The 20,643-nt window shown below is 38.3% G+C and overlaps 2 protein-coding genes across 2 annotated transcripts; one reads left to right on the top strand and one right to left on the bottom strand.

The window, feature by feature from the left end:
- Positions 1–429: 429 nt before the first annotated feature.
- LOC112565658 (copper homeostasis protein cutC homolog) lies at positions 430–7,409 on the bottom strand. Its single transcript, XM_025241274.1, has 8 exons — positions 7,298–7,409; positions 6,979–7,038; positions 6,055–6,223; positions 5,443–5,483; positions 5,089–5,124; positions 4,635–4,768; positions 4,075–4,102; positions 430–3,720 (listed from the first exon to the last, which is right to left on the bottom strand). The coding sequence occupies exons 1-8, from the start codon at positions 7,347–7,349 to the stop codon at positions 3,491–3,493; spliced, it is 750 nt and encodes a 249-aa protein (XP_025097059.1). The 5' UTR covers positions 7,350–7,409; the 3' UTR covers positions 430–3,490.
- Position 7,410: 1 nt separating this feature from the next.
- On the top strand, positions 7,411–16,038 carry LOC112565655 (cytochrome c oxidase assembly protein COX15 homolog). Its single transcript, XM_025241260.1, has 10 exons — positions 7,411–7,649; positions 8,790–8,885; positions 9,257–9,432; positions 10,622–10,744; positions 11,365–11,557; positions 12,257–12,424; positions 13,225–13,306; positions 14,238–14,392; positions 14,688–14,801; positions 15,339–16,038. The coding sequence occupies exons 1-10, from the start codon at positions 7,554–7,556 to the stop codon at positions 15,468–15,470; spliced, it is 1,335 nt and encodes a 444-aa protein (XP_025097045.1). The 5' UTR covers positions 7,411–7,553; the 3' UTR covers positions 15,471–16,038.
- Positions 16,039–20,643: the final 4,605 nt, after the last annotated feature.

Genomic DNA, 20,643 nt, shown 5'->3' with positions numbered 1-20,643 from the left:
AAAATTTAGAAAGTCCGTCTGTTATGCCTGAATCCCTAAATGTCAAAAGATTAGAGGATTACCTCTACACACCACAGATTCATAATCTGGTAATAAATAATCTTTAAATAATCAATACATAATCTGGTAAGACTTACAAATAAGTGCCGTACGTGTGTCTACAGCTCTTTATATCTGATGTCTTCTCTCAGAATAAAAAAAAAAAGAAGAAAATTTTGCAATGGTCACAACTTGTACAAGGTGGCATTCACAAAAACATGGCTGCATGTGAGATCATGACAGTGTGCGAAAAATTATATATAAACACACGTGTGTATCCAAAAGTGGCATGGTTTGTACATAGATGTGAACAGCTAAAATAATAATAATAAATCGCGAAGCACATAAATTATCCAAGCAAGGAGTCTGTGCATGAGAAAAGCATTCAGAAAAGTGGCTGATGAATTTTTATTTTTGAAGCACACAATAAAGGTCATTGAAGATCTGGACGTCACTTACTTATAAAAACAAAAAATAATTCTTCCCGTGGATTTCTTAATTTGCAACAAGAAACTGATGCAATTTTTTTTATATCCTGATGAACATCATGCACAAACAGATATGCACAACATACAAAAGTATGTTTTGTATTTCCTAAAAATCCTGCACTGACATATCATACATATGTTACACTTCTCTTCCAATTCTAAAGTAAGTTAAAAGGCAATGCCAATTACCACAGAAACTGTTGTTTGGTACAATGTGGTATTAGCATACATTTAGAATAAATCTGCATCATACACTTGCATGGATATTTGCAAATGTTTGAACAAAAGATATATGAGACATCTTTGTCCATGTGGACTTGCAATATGCATACCTAGTTTAAAATTTAACTAGTTTAATGTCAGGATTTCTTATCTATAACAGGTTAATTGAGTTTTATGCAATGTCAGCAACAATGGTTATCTCATCGTGAGGACAATATGCGGGGTAACAGAGGGTAACTAGCCCCAGCCCCCAGGTCTTTCACTTCAAAGAAACATAAGCTCATTTCAAATATGAAATGTTTGTTTTATACTTAATCTACCACTTTGACTATTTTACAAATATGGTTAAAATTCTATATTCTTTCAGCAAACATTTTGAGATATTAATTAGAACTAAATTGTTAGAAATAACAATCTGAAAACTTATCATATTTGCTGTGCCATTAATTTCTGTATAACCATGATTCTATCTATCTATTCCTCTTCGTGCATCAGGTTGCACATAAGGCCTCAACCAGAATAACCATGATTACTAAAACAGAAAAATACAAGTTAACATTAAGAAAGAAATGTGAAATATGATTCTGCACAATTTTATATCCTGAAATAACATTTTGAATTAAAATTTTTGCTTTGTAGGATAAGCCTGTCAACTATCAGCTCATAATGTAAAATCTAGGGGATATCACTCCAGGCTTTATCAAATTATACAATTCCACAAACTGAGTGGCAAGTATCCAATAAAAGAAAGATAAAAATGGAGAACAGACCACAATATCTGCCACTATTCCAGGTAGCCATAGCCCTTCAAAAGGAAGATCCACAAAATACCTGCAGTGTAAACATAGGAGGCAGATCCTAACAAGATCTTCAGGACATATATATATATAAAAATCTGTTGCATGGCACTCAATATAAAATCTTGCCTACATGAAGACACACATACTTCACACTCTATATATATATGGATCAGTAATCGGGCTAAATCTAGAGGGAGGCAGTCTTTCAATGGGCAGACAATCTCAATAAGCGAAAAAGCACAGCTCACCTTCTGACCTCTTCACTAGCATGATGCCTGCCAGTGAAAAAGGAAAACACAATCTTTAACCTAGTTTCACTGATAATAAGAATCACAAGTCAGTGGTCTTTACCAATACATAAGCAAATTATTGATAACTTTAAGGCTGCTTCTTTTGAAATAAGTAAGTCTACACCATTAGTAAGCACTTAAATAAGCACCAAGGAGTCTACTTAACCACAAACACATGCACCAAGGACACACACAAAAATAAGGTTTGCTCTACTTTTATCTCATGAAACAAAGGCATGATACTGCTAATACAGTATCCCTGACAACCAGTTCTTTTGGATGTGGAAGCTTATCACAGTTTTATATCCATTTAACTTAAGGCCATACATGAGATGAACGAATCTTAATTAGGAGACCCTGAGGACTGTTACTGACTACTTATCCAGCAACATTTCTATATAACAGAAGACGTACTGTAACTTGACATAGATTTGTCTGTTATGCATTTGGCAGCAAAGGAACTAGGCAGCTGTAAACTTGAGACAAATTACATACTGTTACAAAAATACCTTCATGTATATCATATCAAAATATCCCTAAGAATACAGATTTCAAAAGTATTCACTAAAAGAAAAAGAAACCAGTACATTAATAAGGTGCATTTCTCATCTATTTGGCACTTCTATAAATAGCAAATGAGAAATGGACAAACTTAAGTCATGAATGTGCAAATATTATCAACAATTACACAAAACATCAAAAAACTTCAAGGCACTGTCATTTGTCAGGACTAGGTTGTGATACCCATCTTAAGTATGAAAAACACACAGGTTTGCTAGCATTTATCTTTTAAATAAAACAGCGGAGATATGTTTAATGAAACCTTCTGTAGGACTAAGCATTATTTAGCTACTACTGAACATGCTAAGTGCTGATTATAGGTCATACATCTGCTCCAGTCATGCCGAAACTTAAGTGCAAACTCTCTGTTAAAGAATGATTCAGAACAACCTTTGCACGCTCGATGACAGCAATGTAGCAGTGAGAAAATGCATGACTGGGCACTAAACACAACAATTATCAATCAATCATGATAAAGCTTGGTACAGATGCTGATTGTGAAAACACTTGATTAGGAAAACCAGCTTTGGATGTGTGGTCAGACATGGATGGTCTGTATAAGTCAAGGAGATGAAGCAATAAAGTTTTTCACCTGTCATTTCTTTGAAAACAGGTGGTTACATCTTTCTCAAATCCCGGCAATATTTCATGATTATAATGTTATAGATTTCATCAAACTATTTGTAATTTTTTAATAGTTACATCAATGGCAGCATCTCAAGCCATGATGTTAGTATATCTTGACACAGAGAATATTTTAACTTTTTAGCTGCTCTTGTCATGTCACATAGTATGATTGTCACCAACAATTTGAAAAAAAAGGAAAAGGTGTATGCTATGAGCAGTAAGCATGAATTAAAATTGATTTTTATTTTATTAAACAATCTCTCTACTTCTGCCTAAATGCAAGTGAAAAATTATTGACAAAGGCTGCAGCAATCTTGTAAAATCATGTTGCAAAAAAAAAAAACAAAAAAAAAAAAACAATTAGCAATAGCAATCAGGAATGTCAGGATGAAAGTGAGTTTCAATTACTCCAAGCAATGAGATCATATAAAGTGGCAGCAGAAAGGAGGTATGAAACAGATCTTTATTTATTAAGACTTTCCCAGCACATTGAGGCAATGTTCATCATGTTGTTTACTTTCATAAGACTGGCAATACGATGACCATATTCAGGTGGTGACAGGGAGCCACCCAGAGTTATGCCGGACTTCTGCTGCAACATGTTAGACTCTTGGAAGATGCGTGCAGAACAGTGGAATTCTTTTGCACCAATCTGCAAGATGCGCTCCAGGTTGTCCTCATTAATACCACCTCCTAAAAGAAATACACATAAAATATGTCAACCCGGGTTTATTTCTTGATGCTGCTGTATTTTTCATTTACTACTACTGGTAACTAAAAATGTAGCAACTGTTGTAGTAATAATAGGACATGCATGCATTAACCTTTAACCTCATTAGCAATAAATGGGAAAACTGTTACCGATGTGAAAAAATAGTCAAAGCAAAAAAAATTTCAGAAATAAAAGTGTTTATAAAAAAGTGTTATTATATGTACATGATAAATCATTTTTCCCAACCAAAATTAAAACCCAGAACTTTAAAAAAATTCCAAAACCCTACACATTTCTTTTAGAACTTGATGATACAATGTAGCAATCTAGCTTACCAGGCACAACAATGATATTTCCTCGTGCCTGCAAAAAATAAAAAAAATAAATTGAAAAGACAGTTACAAGCAACAATAATGCTTAACCACAAAACAAATGACAAATGGCCAAATTTATTAATACCAATGAGCAATTATTTCTTGGTAGGTGGAATTGTGATCAGTTACTAGTGCTAGTTACAAAATAGATATGCGTGGAGCACTAAATGCAGGGTATGCATATGCACATGCAAAACACAAGATCACAAAATCTGACATTTAAAGCACTTTGTAATGCATGCCTACATCATATACCCATGCACACACATAACCAAAAATTGAGGACCTGGACTTCTGAGGGCACAAATGATTTTAAGTGCCTATTACTTCTGCATACAGGTATAGCATCATATTTGTCTTAATTCAGTACAACAAATTCTCCTCCTAGTGCACATTCTGGTACTGACAAAATGCTGGTAGCTTTGATGAGAATCAGCTGATCACAGGCCTATTACTATCATGTCATCTTGCTAAAAACAAACATTTCACGCACACAATTGTACACATTAAAACTGGCTCACTTCAGTTATCATTTTATCAATCATAGCTGCTCCATCAAGAGCATTGGCTGCTCCTCCACTGGTCAAAACGCGGTCAAATTTGAGATCTATAAGGGTGCGCAGTGCAACCATCATATTATTGCACATATCAATAGCTGCAACAGAACAGTAATATGACATAAAGCTTTACCTGCTCATCACAAGACATAATAAATGGTTTCCTGTTACATTTTTGATGCAAATGCTATCAAATGCTTCAAGGGTTTTACATTTGAATGAAATTCAAACTTCACACATGCACTTTGTTCAAAATATGATTTTGACTGAGCTAAGCAAAAAAAAAAAATAAATAAAAATAAAAAATAAAACAAAAAACAAAAACTGGTACTGCACAGTATTAATAATAATTTGAGAATACTGTAATAGCTGGGATTACTTTTATGCTTGAGTCAGTCATCTGAAATGTGTTCTTTACCTCTGTGAAATGTAACTGGCAAAGGTGAAATCAACTCTGTAACAAAATTTTAAAATATGCAACTGAAATTAAAATCATGACCTCTAAAATCATAGGATCTTAATATAGAATAAACTTCATGGTAGCAGTGGTAGTCAAATTTTATCATGAGGTTTAGAGCTTCACCATTGTAGTAAGGCATTTCTTTAGCCAAAGAGCTTTTCATCTACTATGCAGAGTAACCTATCTACCCCCCTCCCCCTTCTTCACCCAACACATACTGTTTACAGCAAGATTTAAAGATTTTTTCATGTCATCTGAAGAATATAGCCCACGAACATGTATAAAGAAACATACACACATACAATGTACTACCTATGAATGTTTTGCAACGGTCAGAATCAACAGAGCCATCCCTGTGGAAAGACCAATAACTCTGATTACTGCTCATATCATTCTATACAACTTCAGGAAAATGAAAGGTAAAAGAATAATATTTTTAAAAATAACTGGTAAAATGTAAAAGGATATTCTAATATATTTATTCTAACATCTGAAGACATTTTATGCATCAATATTTCATATATTTAAAAAAAAATTATAAGCAAAAGAACAACAAACAAAAAATCATGAATTGTATAAGCTGCTACTAATCTGGATGGTCTAACATAAGAGGTTCACACAAGAGCATAGTCATCATGCACAGATTATACTAGAGATACAATGAAATCTTAAGTATCTCATTCAAAACCAGTAATATTTACTCACAGATCAATCTGCATTATTGTGCTATATTTCATTTTCACGTTTCAATATGAAAAATATAAATGAGTATGAACTTTATAATGTCAGAACTTATATAAAAGAACAATTTCAGAGCAATTTCTTTCTCTCCCTCTCTGCCGTGCTTGCTTGCTTTTATATCTTTGTTTTTACTGAACCACCAAAAACACAAACAGGAACATTGGAAGCAGTGCTACAACATACTCTTGAAGAAACCCAAAAACAAAGCCGTCAGCGCCATTCTCCTTCAATGCATGGATATCATGTTTCATAACCTCCACTTCTTCCTCAGTGTACAGGAAATCTCCCCCTCTTGGTCTAATCATCACAAACACAGGTATCTTCACTTTTGATTTAACTACTTGAAGCATGCCTGAAAAAGGACAAAAATTCTTTTCTTCATTTTCCTGATATTACTATTTACTGGTTTGACTAACAGACAATGCAAGCGTGGAGTTTCAGTATAACATTTTGGAAAGGTCATGATGTTGCCTCTTAGTAGTCCAATTCCTCAAAATAAATGAGAAACATTAAATATGTCATTAGAAATCAATGTAATGATTTGGCAAAGATGGTAAATTCATTGTAGATTAGTCATCTGCTCAGATACCAAACTGGTGCCCATACTTCCTCAGCTATAGCATACATCTTGGTCTCAGCAATCAGACACTTTATGAATTAAAACCCATTTGCATAAATGTATATTGTAAATGCTAGCCAACTGATAAGACATTCTTTATAACAAAGAAGAAAAACTGATTTTTCATGTATTATCACATTTTAGCATGAAATATGGCATAAGCAAGAAAGCAGCTAAATGATTTAAAATTATATTAAGCTTTTTATTACATTTGAAGTCATGGCCACTTCAATACAGAGAAGAAGGAGGGATTTCCAACCTCAACTAATGTGCAGTAGCAAATGTTGAGTGGCGACATAAACATGACAGGATTGACTGCATGGCACCGCAGACAATGTGACATCACATAGTTTTTATAACTACACGGCCTGCTCCACCATTTCGGTCAGCATTCTATGATCAGTTTTTCCATCATTCATAGCAAGAAATGTTTGCTTTCGTGGGTATATAGTGTGAAAACGTACAGACTCCAAATATTTGAAACTCACCTATCGTAGGCGTAGTTCCTCCCTCCATGAGATTCGAACACAGTTCAAGTCTGGATGCACCTGGGAAATCAAACAATTTCAGGAACATTATAATTCAAACTCATAACGAAATAAGTGTGAACTGTCCTTTTAGCTCTAGTCACTCAAAGGCTGACAGTCACCACATAAGTTTGTAACATTTCCAGATCAGAGCGGACAAAGATCATATGTCAGATACTTGAGAAAAAGCAGGAAAAAAATTACCATAGCACACAGCTCATACTCTGAAATAGTGCAATTATTATCCAAAAAGACATATTTTCATCAAATTCGTTCTCACCTCCTTTTTCGGCATTAATCGCAGATATCACTGAATCTACACACACTTCCATGTTCGTGTCGCAGAGGGTAAGCCGAGACCAAACGGAAGAGAAAGGAATCCTGCCTCGATTTCGTCAGCTGTCGCACTTCCGCTTTTTCCTCGGGCGATCCTGATAGAGGATACTAGCTAGAGAGTAATTTTGTTTTGAAATTCCGCCTTTATCATACTTGCTCCATCTGCCCTAAGTGGACCACTACACTGGTGCTGTGACAGAATGTTTGCTTTATTTATTCCGAAACTTGCTCGTGCCCTGCAGCCATTGTCGTCTGCTCGAAGTTTTACACTTGGAGTTCGTCATTTAGTGCCTAAAGTAAGAATTATATAATCGGAAGCCGATCTTAATTTCCTATATAATTAAGATGAGAGAGAACAAAATACTATAATGTCAGTTTTCTTTTTAATTGCACTTTACAAACAAACACCTATTACTTATTACAATAAGTATCCGAACTATGCAAAAGACACACACCAGAGACGTGTATTAAGTTTGTGTACACACACAGGCAATGCTTTTATTTGCTATGAGATATTTCAAGCAATTTTTCTTTTCATTTTTTTGGGTGGTTGGTTTAGTTTATTCCTTCTTGCTCCTTTGAGGAGCATAGGGCCGCAACAACACCTCGCCAGCGGACCCGGTTTGAGGCAGCCCCCTTCAGTTGGGCCCCGATGGTTCTGATGTCCTTTGCCTTGCTCTCTGCTGTCCATTTCCAAGTCTGCTTCGGTCTCCCAACTCTCCTCTTCCCCTGAGGGTTCCAGTCAAATGCCTGCTTGGCAGTGGTGTCAGCTGGTTTGCACAGGGGGTGTCCTATCCAGCCCCATTTGTGCTTTTTGATGTCTTGGCTAGTGGCATTCTGCTTGGTTCTTTTCCACAGGCAGCTGTTGGAGATCTTTTCAGGCCATCTTATTCCCAGGATATGGCGTATGCATCGGTTGGTAAAGGTCTGGAGCTTGTTGTTGATGGTATTTGTCACTCTCCAGGTTTCAGAGCCATACAGTAGGACTGCTTTCACACTGGTGTTGAAGATGCGGGTCTTACTGCTGAAGTATAATGCTCGAAAGTTCCAGAAGGGGTGTAGGCTGTTGAAAGCATGCCTGGCTTTGTTGATGCGGCTTTTGATATCATCATCCGCTCCACCGCCCTTGTTGCCAAGGCACATCAGTTGTCTAGTGGTAGACCACTCATTTTTTGGTGGGAATGGGGACAAATACTGCAATATACCACACGAGACTTTTACCTGCTTAGCCCAATTTTAACCAATGCAAAAATAAAAAGTATTTCCTTATCATGTGATTCATTATTTCAAGGCAGTTTATTAACAGCACAAAACTTCATGGCCTCACACGTCTCAGTTCAATCTGCTCAGTTCCACTCCCCTCTCTTCGGTAGGATCCTTTGATGAAACATCCTTGAGTAATATGCATTTGTATTTTTTTTTTTCTTTTACTGCAGTGCCCAAATTGTCAGCGAGCTATTCAGATGAACAGATGCTATGCTACCATTTCCCAGAGTCTCAAAGGAACAAAGTCAAGACATAATGCATATATGGTATTTTGATTTTTGTGATTTCTTTCAATGCTGAATTTTTTTTCCATTTATGTTGTCTTGACAACCTTTTATTTCATGACTTAACTCTTTTAACTATGTACAGATATACATTATTGATATGTCTACACCCCCACAAGCATGCACACACACACATTGTATATGAAGAATCTTGGCTTAGCTTCATCACATATTTTGGCATTAAATCATGTTTTATATCAGGAGAACGTGATGATTCATTCTACTTAATAGGCTGTACATTTAGTCAGTGTAGTACACTATCACTATCTGTTGATATAGCCCTAAGACACTGTCCACAATCAACAGCTGATTAATTTTCATTCTTTTCATCAATTAATTTTATCTTTCTTCAGACAAGTGCACTGTTGCGTGGCTTCCAGTCACTGCGGCAGAGCACAATGCGGTCTGGAACTGCAGCAGCAGCAGCAGCTGAGAACATTTCAGTGAGTGCGCAAAAGATTGTTGGGCGCTGGCTTATTGGCTGTTCTGGCATGGTGTTTGGAGCCGTTATTCTTGGCGGTGTTACAAGGTGATTTTAGCATTTATATATATATATCTAATATGTAAAGGTTTCATTATTCCTCTCTAGTTTTTGTTTTAATTCATGAACTCTGCTGATGTTTTATTGTTTTCATTGAAAGCTTAAACAAGAAAGTCAATAAGTTTTCTGTGACATCTGTACTGTCAGCTAGTGACAGTAGATCAGAATGTCATGGTAGTGCAACAGCAGGTACAGCTCCCATTCTCCCAAAATTAAAAAGAAAAGGTAAATACATTTCCATAACTTTTCAGTCATTGGGGAGTGAGGTGTTAGAGACCACTCTTATCTCAGGGCCAGTATTTTCCTTTTTTAGACTTACACCAATCTCTTCCATGCTTCCTTCCCCACCCACCCACGCAAAAGAAAAAAAACATTAGACATGTGATGTCAGGTATCCATTAGATCAGGGATGCCCAACCTACGGCCTGCAGGCCATATCCGGCCCGCGACGCGGTGCCATCCGGCCTGCGAAAATTCTGCCCACAGTGCAGGAAATCAGCATATTAGTAAAAAAAAAAAAAAGACCTACAAAAACGAAAAAAAAGGGAAGAAGAAGTATTTATCCCTACGTAGGGGCATCTCTCAATCTTTTTTTCGATGGACGAACATTTCGATTCAGTGCTCCGACTTGGTGTCTCTACTATGCAGCCGGACATTCAAAACTTGGTTTTGGGTAAACAACTTCAAATATCCCACTAATTACTACATAATTAATGGTAAGTACAACTTGTTTCTAATAAAAATGGTATCTGCTCTATTTTTTTTCTTTTTTTGTATTTTCGCGGTGAAGCGGCCCGTGACACGCATGTCGGAAATGTGTATGGCCCACAGGCCGAAAAAGGTTGGGCATCACTGCATTAGATGATTGGTTCCACTGCACCACATGAGTATTAAGCCATGCACCTGGCCTCGGATGCCAGTTCTTTTACTACTTATTACTTTCTGACAAAACTTCAGAAAAAGCATCACCAAGTTGCACTGTTTACTTGTATGTAGCATTGTACTTTTCTTGCAACAATGCTTATATTCAGCTACAAGTTTCACATTTGCTAGTCAGATCAGTGACCCCTTCCGCTTTGATATTTTACTAGCATATCGCTTTTGTTACAGAAGAAAGTAAAAAAAAAATTTCTCAGAAACCTGACTTACAAGTTTGGTTTGTTTTAATAAAAAAAAGATTGACAGAATCTGGACTGTCCATGGTTGACTGGCGCCTGCTGAAAGACATGAAGCTGCCTCAGAGTGAGGCAGAGTGGACAGCTGAGTTTGAGAAATACAAAACATTTCCAGAGTACAAATAGTAAGTAGAACTGTGCACATCCTATGATAGCACAGTGGTTCTCAAAGTATTTCGGACTGTGGACTGTTTTACTAAAGTAAAAAAAAAGAAGGTGGACCACCAAGGCCAAAAATTACTCAGTCCCCTGAATTTCAAATTTAAATTGCCGCATTTGTTTCATTACACATCACAACTCAATGTACTTTTGTGACAGTAACATAGTAATAAGTTTACATAAAATTACATACTTCGCAAAGTACACATAAAAATGAAAAATAAGGAAGTGCACTAAGTTACTAAGGGTAACTAATGACCCGGTTAAATGACACTATGCTTGTGCTGTGATGTAAAAACTTAGTTGATAAGCGAGCATTTTATGTGAACGAGCAGTTGAGCATTGATAAAATTACAACTCATGTGAAATCAGTACTGGACTAATTAGCATATCTGATGATTTAAACATCATTTTGCTAGCATATGGTGACTGTCAGCTGCAGACCATTTGACATGCGTGCAGCCCACTTTGAGAACCACTGTGATAGCAGAACTTTAGGTAACACTCAAATATAATGTGTTAAAATAGAAAAAAAAGTGTGTTCTTCCTTCTCTTGCACTACTAAGTTTTGCCAGCTGGTTTCCAGCCAGGCAAGCCAAAAGGAGATGACCCTGTCTGACTTCAAGTTTATCTACTTCATGGAGTGGGCACACCGTATGTGGGGGAGAGCAACAGGCATAGCATTTATACTCCCTGCTGTCTACTTCTGGCGCAAAGGCTGGATCTCAAAAGCAATGAAGCCCCGTTTGATCATATATGCTGCTCTTCTTGGTTTCCAGGTAAAGGTTTATGCCTTTCAGTGACATAAGGCACTGGTTCTCAAAGTATTTAGGACCGCGGATCATATTACTAAAGTAAAACAATATGGCGGACCACCAAGGTCTAAAATCACTCTGTATCATGAATTTCAAATTTAAATTGCCGCATTTGTTTCATTACACATCAACTCTAAATGTACTTTTGTGACAGTAGTATACTAATTAGTTTACATAAAATTACATACTTTGCAAAGTACACATAAAAATTAAAGATAAGGAAGTCCTTCATTACTAAGAGGTAATGGATGATACAATACTCACGCTGTGACGTAAAGACTTAGTTGATAAGCGAGCATTTTATGCGAATGAGCAGTTGGACATCTATAAAATTACAACTCATTGAAATCAGTACTGGATGAATTAATGTATCTGGTGATTTAAATATCACTTTGCTGACATATGATGACTGTCAGCCACAGACCACCTAACATGTGCGGCCCACAAGTGGTCTGTGGACCACACTTTGAGAACCACTGACATAAAAGTACAAATCTCTGTGCTTTTCTAAACAAAATCCACTCAGCATTTTTTGTAACACACATATAGCATCTGGATATTTTGCTATCAACTTTCACCTTAATTTCAAACGATGTAAAGTTGTGGTGTTTGTGTGCAGTCAGGGTTTGTAGAGGACATAAAGTTGTGTTTGTATACTGTCAGGGCTTCCTTGGCTGGTACATGGTGAAGAGTGGGCTTGAGGAGAAACCCGGACCTAACGACATTCCTCGTGTCTCCCAGTACCGCCTGGCAGCTCACCTGGGCTCCGCCCTCCTTCTCTACACTCTCTTCCTTTGGGGAGGACTTTCACACCTGACGACACCACAGGCTGTATGCTAACTCTTGTGGGAATTATTTTCTTTTCCCTTTAAAAATGAAGCTGATATTTTACTGGATGTGGTTGTTTAAAAACATCACTGAATTTGAATTTAATGCCATTTTATTTATTTTTTTTACTAATGTTTGAGCTGTAAACTTGTCTGCCTACATAGATGCAGAGTAACTGAAAAGATTTGAGTAAATTTCTTATGGTTAACATCCTGTGAAAATACCCCTTCAGTTCATTGAATGTCAGATAATGGTTGTGCATTGAAATGTGCACAAGGGTGTAGTGATGTCAGCGAATTTAAGATTTAATACAATTTACTATCCTGATTTCAAATATTAAAAAGATTTTGCTCTGCAATAAGCAGAACACTTTGTTACCACAAGAAATATCCTTCAGTCAGAATTTTGATCTGCTATATTTACTTGAAATCTTTAAAAAAGCATGATTTTTGCATGTTTGGGGGCAGAAAAAAAGGTGTTACGCTCATTGCAGATTTCTTTGCTATGCATTTTTGAAGTCATCATAGCTGAGTTGTACAAAACCCCAAATATGCCTGTTGATCTGTTACAATCCATTGGATGACACCACACACAATTACAGATCAATGTGAATTTTTACTGGACGATGTTGCAGTAGATGTCTTATATGTTGTGTAAAGTCTACAAGTCTTTTAAATGATTTAAAATTAATAAATTATTTTTTGAAAGAGTGCTAGTCAATTATTTTCCTTTATAGATCAATTTGCACATGGTCTTTAGAAAACATTCTAACGAAAAGCTGATTTTCTTGTTTTTAACTACAGATGCCAAATGTAAAACAGATGGCAAAGCTGCGTGGCCTGTCCCATGGTTTGATGACAATAATTTTTCTCACAGCACTGTCAGGTAGGGTCGTGATATTTACTTCGTTGATGCTGTAAACATACTTTATTTACATATTATTTTGTCAATGTATGATCTCAGTCTCTTCTTGAAACAAACCCGGTGCCCAGAACACAGTTGGCAAGGAGTTAGCTAAACTGTTAATACTTTAACAAGTATTTAAGCTGACAGCCACTGGTTATTGGAAGTACCCAGTCCACAAATGATTGATTCATATGGCATTTTTTTCCTGCAGTTTCTATAAATGTCTATTGGTACAAAACAGAACTTGTGTGCCAAAAATAATACATTGTATGCATGTTTTAATTCAGTTGTGACATCAAATATTTCAGTTATTTATTGGCTAAAGCCGTAATATCAGATAATAACAATCACAGTAATAATCAACAGATGGTAGCAATGTGACAAAATATATAGATGAATACATGATACAAAAAAATTATATGGAGAGAAATTACTTGAACAGTGATAATGCAGTTTGAATAAATTTGCTTAAATCAAAGATTTAATATTCATTAGCTAGTGAAATTTCATTTGGATGATGCACATAATATACAGGAAGCAGTGCTTTCTGAGAAACAGTTAACAAAGGGTGAGCACACAGAAACTTATAATGAAATTCATCACCTACCTCATCTAAATAACACAATGGACATATTCTTAAATATCTAGATATATCATTTTAGGTAGTAGTTTCTTGCCTAAAGCAGGTAGAAAGGAAGTAAAAAAACTTTCAAAATAACTACATGCAATTGTTGGTGAGCAGCAAACATTCAAGACCTACTATATTGAAATACAGGATCGAATTACTCTCACAAGTGGGATCAGCTTTTAGTGCTTCATGTGGTACACTTTCTCACGCTGACTAGCTCTGTACCTGAATAATTGACTCATCAGCCTCCCTGTTGGTGCATTGCTGGCAATTTTTTTTCAGGTGCTTTTGTGGCAGGACTAGATGCTGGCCTTATCTACAGCTCTTGGCCCAAGATGTCTGACCGATGGATCCCAGATGACCTTATTGCCTTTAGTCCCAAGTGGAAGAACATTTTTGAGAACTCAACTACTGTGCAGTTTAATCATAGACATTTGGTATGACTCTCTGGGTATGTGAGTGCGTCTGTGAAAATGTGCAGCATACTTGAATACGCATACACAAAAAGTAGGTGAGTTGGAGAGAAAAACAGGGAGAAAGGAATAAGAGAAAAAACATGGAGAAAGGAATAAGAGATACTACAGTGGGTGTGAAAGGAAGAGAAAGTAAGGAAGAAGAGATGATGAAGCTTGTTGTATTTTTATTATGGGTCAGTCTTATAACATAAATACATAATTTTTATGTTGGTACTGTTCAGGATTAGTCACTATCATGTCAATCTATCATTTTCAGGGAGAGTCTACTGTCATTCTGATTGCTGCATTCTGGTGGATGTGCCGCAAAATACCGTTGGCACCACGAGCTCGTCTTGCTATCAACTGTCTTTTGGGCATGTCCATTCTGCAGGTAAATAACTTCAATATTTTGTTTAGTAAAGATTCTGTAAATGTTTTCCTAGTATGTATATTAGTTGGATCTTCACAGTCAAGATTCAGGGTTTCTGAGGTAATCAGTATATTTTCTTTTCAGAATTTTCAGTGGCATAATTTGACAGACTGATGTGCTTTGATCTAATTCTTTGTGTGACGTTTATGCTTATGCCTGTGTAACCTCTTGTTAAGATTTATGTAGATATACCTACCCTCCATAAGGTCATTTTACTCACGTTTGTACAGGTTAATGTTCCTGCATTGTGTGTATCTGTGTGTCCTCTTGTTCATGCACACATGCACTTCTTGTGGGTTCATGCACAAAAACATTCATGCATGCACCCTGTATCTGTAATGTGGGCTTGTATGTAGAGTAATACAGCAGGAGAAAAATTATCAAAGAGAAGTGAACTTAATAGGCAGAGCATCATGCCTATTTAAGCTATTGAATAACTAGTTAGAAATCATCGAAAGTTTGATGACCATAAAGAAGTGCATATGTTAACGATTGCAGGCCACCCTGGGTATAACCACCCTGCTGACTTATGTCCCAACATCCTTGGCAGCCACCCACCAGTCTGGTTCCCTGGTCCTGTTGTCCATCGCTGTTTGGTTTGCTCATGAGCTCCGTCGGCTGCCCAAATAGTTATACTACTCAGGCTTCTTCTGCAGTGCTTTGCAGTCCTTTATTGGCAGATTGTGTTTGTTCATTCACATGAATGATATTCTGGAAGACCAATAGCAAGTTTAAAAGTAATTTGACACCTCCAACCACAGACACCCAATTCTGTCCATCATCCTAGCATAGCTTTTAAATTGCTTATCCAGATATTCATGTGTTAAGAAGTTAAAAGAATTTTCGGGTACAAAAATGTTTTAGACAATTATTAAAAATGTGTAAAGTAAATCAGCTTTCCCCACCCCTAGGAACAAAACCGCTATCCATTGAATGCTTCTGTGGCATTTTGTGTGATTGTGTGTGGTTGAAAATATGTGTTGTACTTTTTTGTGAAGAAAGTGCATTTTGCATTGGAAGTTTATCAAAATATATTTTGGAAACTATTAGCCATGGCATGGGATTTCAGTTTTTAATACTTTCATCCACTTTTTAAAATGTGTGTATGTGTGTGCACGCGCGCCTCATTCGTTTTTGTGTGTAAAGTGAAAACAAATTTCAAATTGATGAGGAAATAAAGGGGATTAAGTGAGTGTAACTGCCTCTCAATAGTCGTCTCCCTTGGGTCATTTCTGCACTTTTGAATCTCGTTTGCTGCCACCAGCCCGTCTCGTGCTGGCTGTTAAGAACTAGCTGCTAAGATGTAGCCTCCCTACCTGGCGACTGTGACAAAGAGTCCGTGACAGGAAACAGGAGCAGCCCACCCTGCTTTGCTCGGGTAAAGACGATTGCGTACTGTAGTCCGTCTCGCAGAAGACTTTGCCTGTCTATATACAAGTCACTAAAAGGTTTGACTACAGACAGAAAAATTCCCTGTGGCTATAGGTGGTCCCTGGGATAAGCTTTGATTAAATATCGTTGTGAAGATCTGCAGCTGTCGTGAAGGATCGGAGAAAGAAGTTATGTCTTGTGAAAGTTTGTGTGAAACTTGCAGCGCGCCCTGTGTATGCTGGGTAACTGTAACATGCTTCACCTGGAAACTTGGCGGGACGTTTGATAACTTGAACCGCAGGCAAACATGGAGGCCATGTACGACATTTTCTTTGCACACAAGACAGGAGAAACCTAGCAATTGTAAGGGCTGCTGGCCGCCTCCCGCGATCTCGCATCGTGCGTGAGCAGTGCTCAGCCAGGTCATGCGAACCTTGAAAGTTGAATGAAGTCTGGGGTCAAAGAGCATGACCCTGTCGGTCAGTATTGGTACAGACAGCTTTTTGTAGCGCGTCAGCGCAATACGTGAGATAAGTTCTAGAAACATCCGGCATCTCACTTCCAACTCTATTGTTTCAACCAGGTCTGAAGCTGAAGAATTAAACCATCTCAATAAAAGTAGCAGTCTTGACAATTATTTCAATGACACCCACTACCTATTATGACGGCACGTTTTGTAGAAATATTTTTAAATCCCTAATTTTCCCTATATATGAAACCTGATTTCGTTGTCTCGTATTTGTTTTCTCCTTGCTGTTTTGACAGTAAAACAGAGAGGAGGGTGGTGACTGAGTCCATAAAACATGCACACTCCCACTTTTTGGAATTATGAACGTACCTAAAGAAAAACCTTTTTCTGCAATTCTAGATCAGACCACACTTACAGTAATGACAAATACTCCACTCCCTGTCCTCATCGCCTGTGTCCGTACACAAGCCGTTATGTTCATTAACTGCCGCTGGTCGTTATCAAGTGCGCAAGTCACCAAAGCCCCCTCCAGACTTAAAGTTAACCTCCTTATGCATCCCCCTCCTCGTTACCTCTCTGACGCTGTTGATCATGAATTAAAAAAAAACAAAACAGTTGTCATATAAAATCCATCTCTTTTCATTTCTCGTCGAAAATTCTACCACTTTTATTATTTCACATCCTCTTTTCTGACATTAAGAGGTTCGACACTGTTGGTTCATTTGTCATCCCAGCTGAGATTCAATCCCACCCCGGGTACGTGGTCACATGAACAGAGTGCGAGCTATGCGTAAACTAGACCTGGCCGACACGGACAGACTGTTCAACTGACTCTTTATAACTAACACAAAAACCCATGCAAAATATGGAAGAAAATAGCTGAACAACTAACAATCCGTTTGTGTATCGTCGACATGTTTGTCTGGGCTGCCCAGGACGATAGATCCTTACAGGTAAAGCGACACTCTTTGGGTACCCACGGCCAGCAACATTTCCTCCGGAAATTCCATCTTAAAACACACTATTTGAAATTGAGTGCCAAAAGAAACACAAACACACAAAAGAGAACACATTTAAAATTCTAACCGGAAACGTTAAAAGAGAAGCGAAGGTGACAAGCCATTTCACTTTATCGCGGTATGTCAAGTATGCCTCACTGGTCGGGCCTCCGTGAAGTCCTCGCAACACCAGCTTTGTTGAAGGTGCACATTCCATTGCTTATCCATCAAATACCTTGAATGCGTCTCCCACAACAGAGACGAGCAGACGCGAGGACGTAACAACGAGGTGGAAAAATAAGTGAAACTGTGCCCACAACTAAACACTGCGATTCACCGGGACCTCGAGGGGTTGCCTGTGTCAAGACGCGAACCTTGGTTTTCTTCCACATCTTTTTTTCTTCTTCTTCTTTTGTCGTTTGTTTTCCTGCTAGCAGCATAGGTGGCGCCAACTCTGAATGAAAAAGAGATTTAAGCCCATGAAAATGTTTGCATTTTACGCGCCCATTGAAGGTGTTTTTCGCTCATGGTAAGCCGTGAAAGAAATGAAACGGGTAGGCGAGGAGGGTAGGAGGGGCGAGGTGGGTGGAGGAGGAAAAGGGACGGGGTGTGCATAAATGACGGCCATGTTTCCGAAAAGATCGCGCAAACAGACGGACTGGTGGCTGCTCTGTCAACTCGCACAAAGTCGCAAACAAAGGGACGAGTGAAGACCAAACGATGGCAGCGATGGCAAGTGCTGCTCCGTCTAACGATACTCTCTGGCTTTGTGCTGCTGAAGTGGCGCAAGAACCGAATCGCCCAATATCACATGTCACCTTGTGTACAGAAGTCTGTGGGTGGCTCTTCCGTGGGCCCTTCTTGCATCATAATTATTTTGGGGTCTTCTCTGCTTGCTGGCACGAGATGTGTCCGTCTCTCCGCCAAACGGTTGTCGTGGGCGGGTAGAGAAAGAAAGAATGAAGCGGGTTGGGATAGAGATGGATGTTGGTAGGTTCATGTTCTCTAGCACCGCAGGTAGCTGTCAATTGCTGGGTAGGATCAACACGGCAGATTTTTCTCTGCCAACTACCTTCCAAACCTGTTTGCAGGAGGGCTGACTGGAGGAATGACGCAGAAAAAGTGTGTCACCTATTAACCTATTGTCAGTACTTTGTCTTCTTTGTATATCTCATTGTCTCTGTCTGTCTCTCGTTCGCTCACTTTCAGTTGTCGAGAGTAAAGGCTAACCTAGGTCAAGAATAAAATAAGTTGAAAATACTGACAGGTTAACAGAATAAAGATGTTATTCGGTTGTTACAAAACACTTAAATATCGCTTGTTAGGTTTCCGTGTAGGGGATGGTAAATAAGTTGATTGACCTTAATTGTGACTTCCGATGTCATTGAAGGCAGCAGCCAATGCGAGAACATTAAAGTCATCTTAAAGGTCTAGTTGGGGTACACATTTTTCTGATGACTTTTTCAAGTTTATTGCAAGAGCAAAGTCTGCGTGGGTAAATAACCTGAGTTATTCTCGGGATAACCCTGCAGACTCCACCATGCCCAAATAACAGGTACAATCGTGATGTCACGTTTGAACCAGACACACCTATAACATGTGGACCCAGCTCTCTCATTGGCTGAAACCTTCGCAACGCCAGTGTATCCATGTACACCCCTGACATCCATGTACACCCCTGACATCCTGACATCTTGCACTAAAGCTTTAGAAAAGAAATGTGCACCCTACTAGACCTTTAATGACACGTGGCAGTCACAATCCGCCTACCTTCGTGCCATCACTGGAAATGTTTCTTGCTTATATTCGTTGAATCAATACCTTTCTAACGATTTTATCTAAATTTAGTTTGGCTCTGGAGTGGGGTTATTTGGAAACTACTGTTACGCCCTGTGTACAGTCAAATAACAGATCACACTAAGTGGTCTTTGTATGCATTTTAAAAAGTTCAGTCGTAAGAACCTTTTAGAAAACAAACATATGGGCAAGGATTTTGAAAAAATACTAGGAATTGTAGCAGCAGTTTTGCTATAGCTATAGGAACAGAAGACCCTGTTACACTGGTCACACCACTGTCCAAGTGCCCATCCTACAAGCGTGGACTCCCTGTGACATCCTCGAGCTGTGTGGTCGAGGTTTAGCGGAAGCTGGCAATCGCGGGATGAAACGCCCGTTCCTTCTCCTCCCATTTGAAATTATAAACTCGTTAGACTGTGAGTCGTCTGAATTCGAATTTTCTAAAGTCGGCTTCAGCAGAGTCACGCCGGAGGTGACTGGAGTTCAGAGACCACAGTTTGCTAAAAGCGCCTGCATCCTTTCAGACAAGTAATGGAAATAGCAGTAGCGAGGGGAGATTATAATATGCTGTCTAGTGGCAAGAAAAGCAGACGGTAACAGACAAAGAATGCAGCTTAAATCAGGTGTAAAGGCTTTCAACTTGACCGGGGCAAAGCTACGCATGCGCGAAAGATAGATGGTCTAACATCGCCAGGAGTAAGCCAGTACAGGGAGAGAGAACTGTTCTGTGTGTGAGAGAGAGAGACCACCAGAGCCTTTCTCTTCCCCACCAGCACACCCCCTACAGTCCACCCGACCCACTCATTCTCTCATTATCTCTGTCCTCCACATACACACATTAACCTTCACACCCCACCACCCAACCCCACCTGTACTCGTAGCCAGGGGCCTGACATATTAAACACTCCTTGCTAAAGGAATCAAGAATATAAAAATGTACAGATAGCCTAAGTACTGACTCACTGTTGGTGCTATTGTACAACTGAATGAGAACACGAGGTCCTTACTTCCATATTTTGCAGTATTTGTCTCTCAATAAACAGGACACGTACACAAACATACAATTCATAATCAAGCAGACATGAGCAGAAATAACTGTGAGCTAGTGCAGACTGTGAGAAACTTTCTATTACTGTTTATTTCTTATACTCTCTCTCTAAAGCGTACA

Source organism: Pomacea canaliculata, linkage group LG1 (assembly GCF_003073045.1).
Source record: "Pomacea canaliculata isolate SZHN2017 linkage group LG1, ASM307304v1, whole genome shotgun sequence".
Taxonomy (NCBI): Eukaryota; Metazoa; Mollusca; class Gastropoda; order Architaenioglossa; family Ampullariidae; genus Pomacea; species Pomacea canaliculata.
This window is presented reverse-complemented; position numbering and strand designations above follow the sequence as displayed.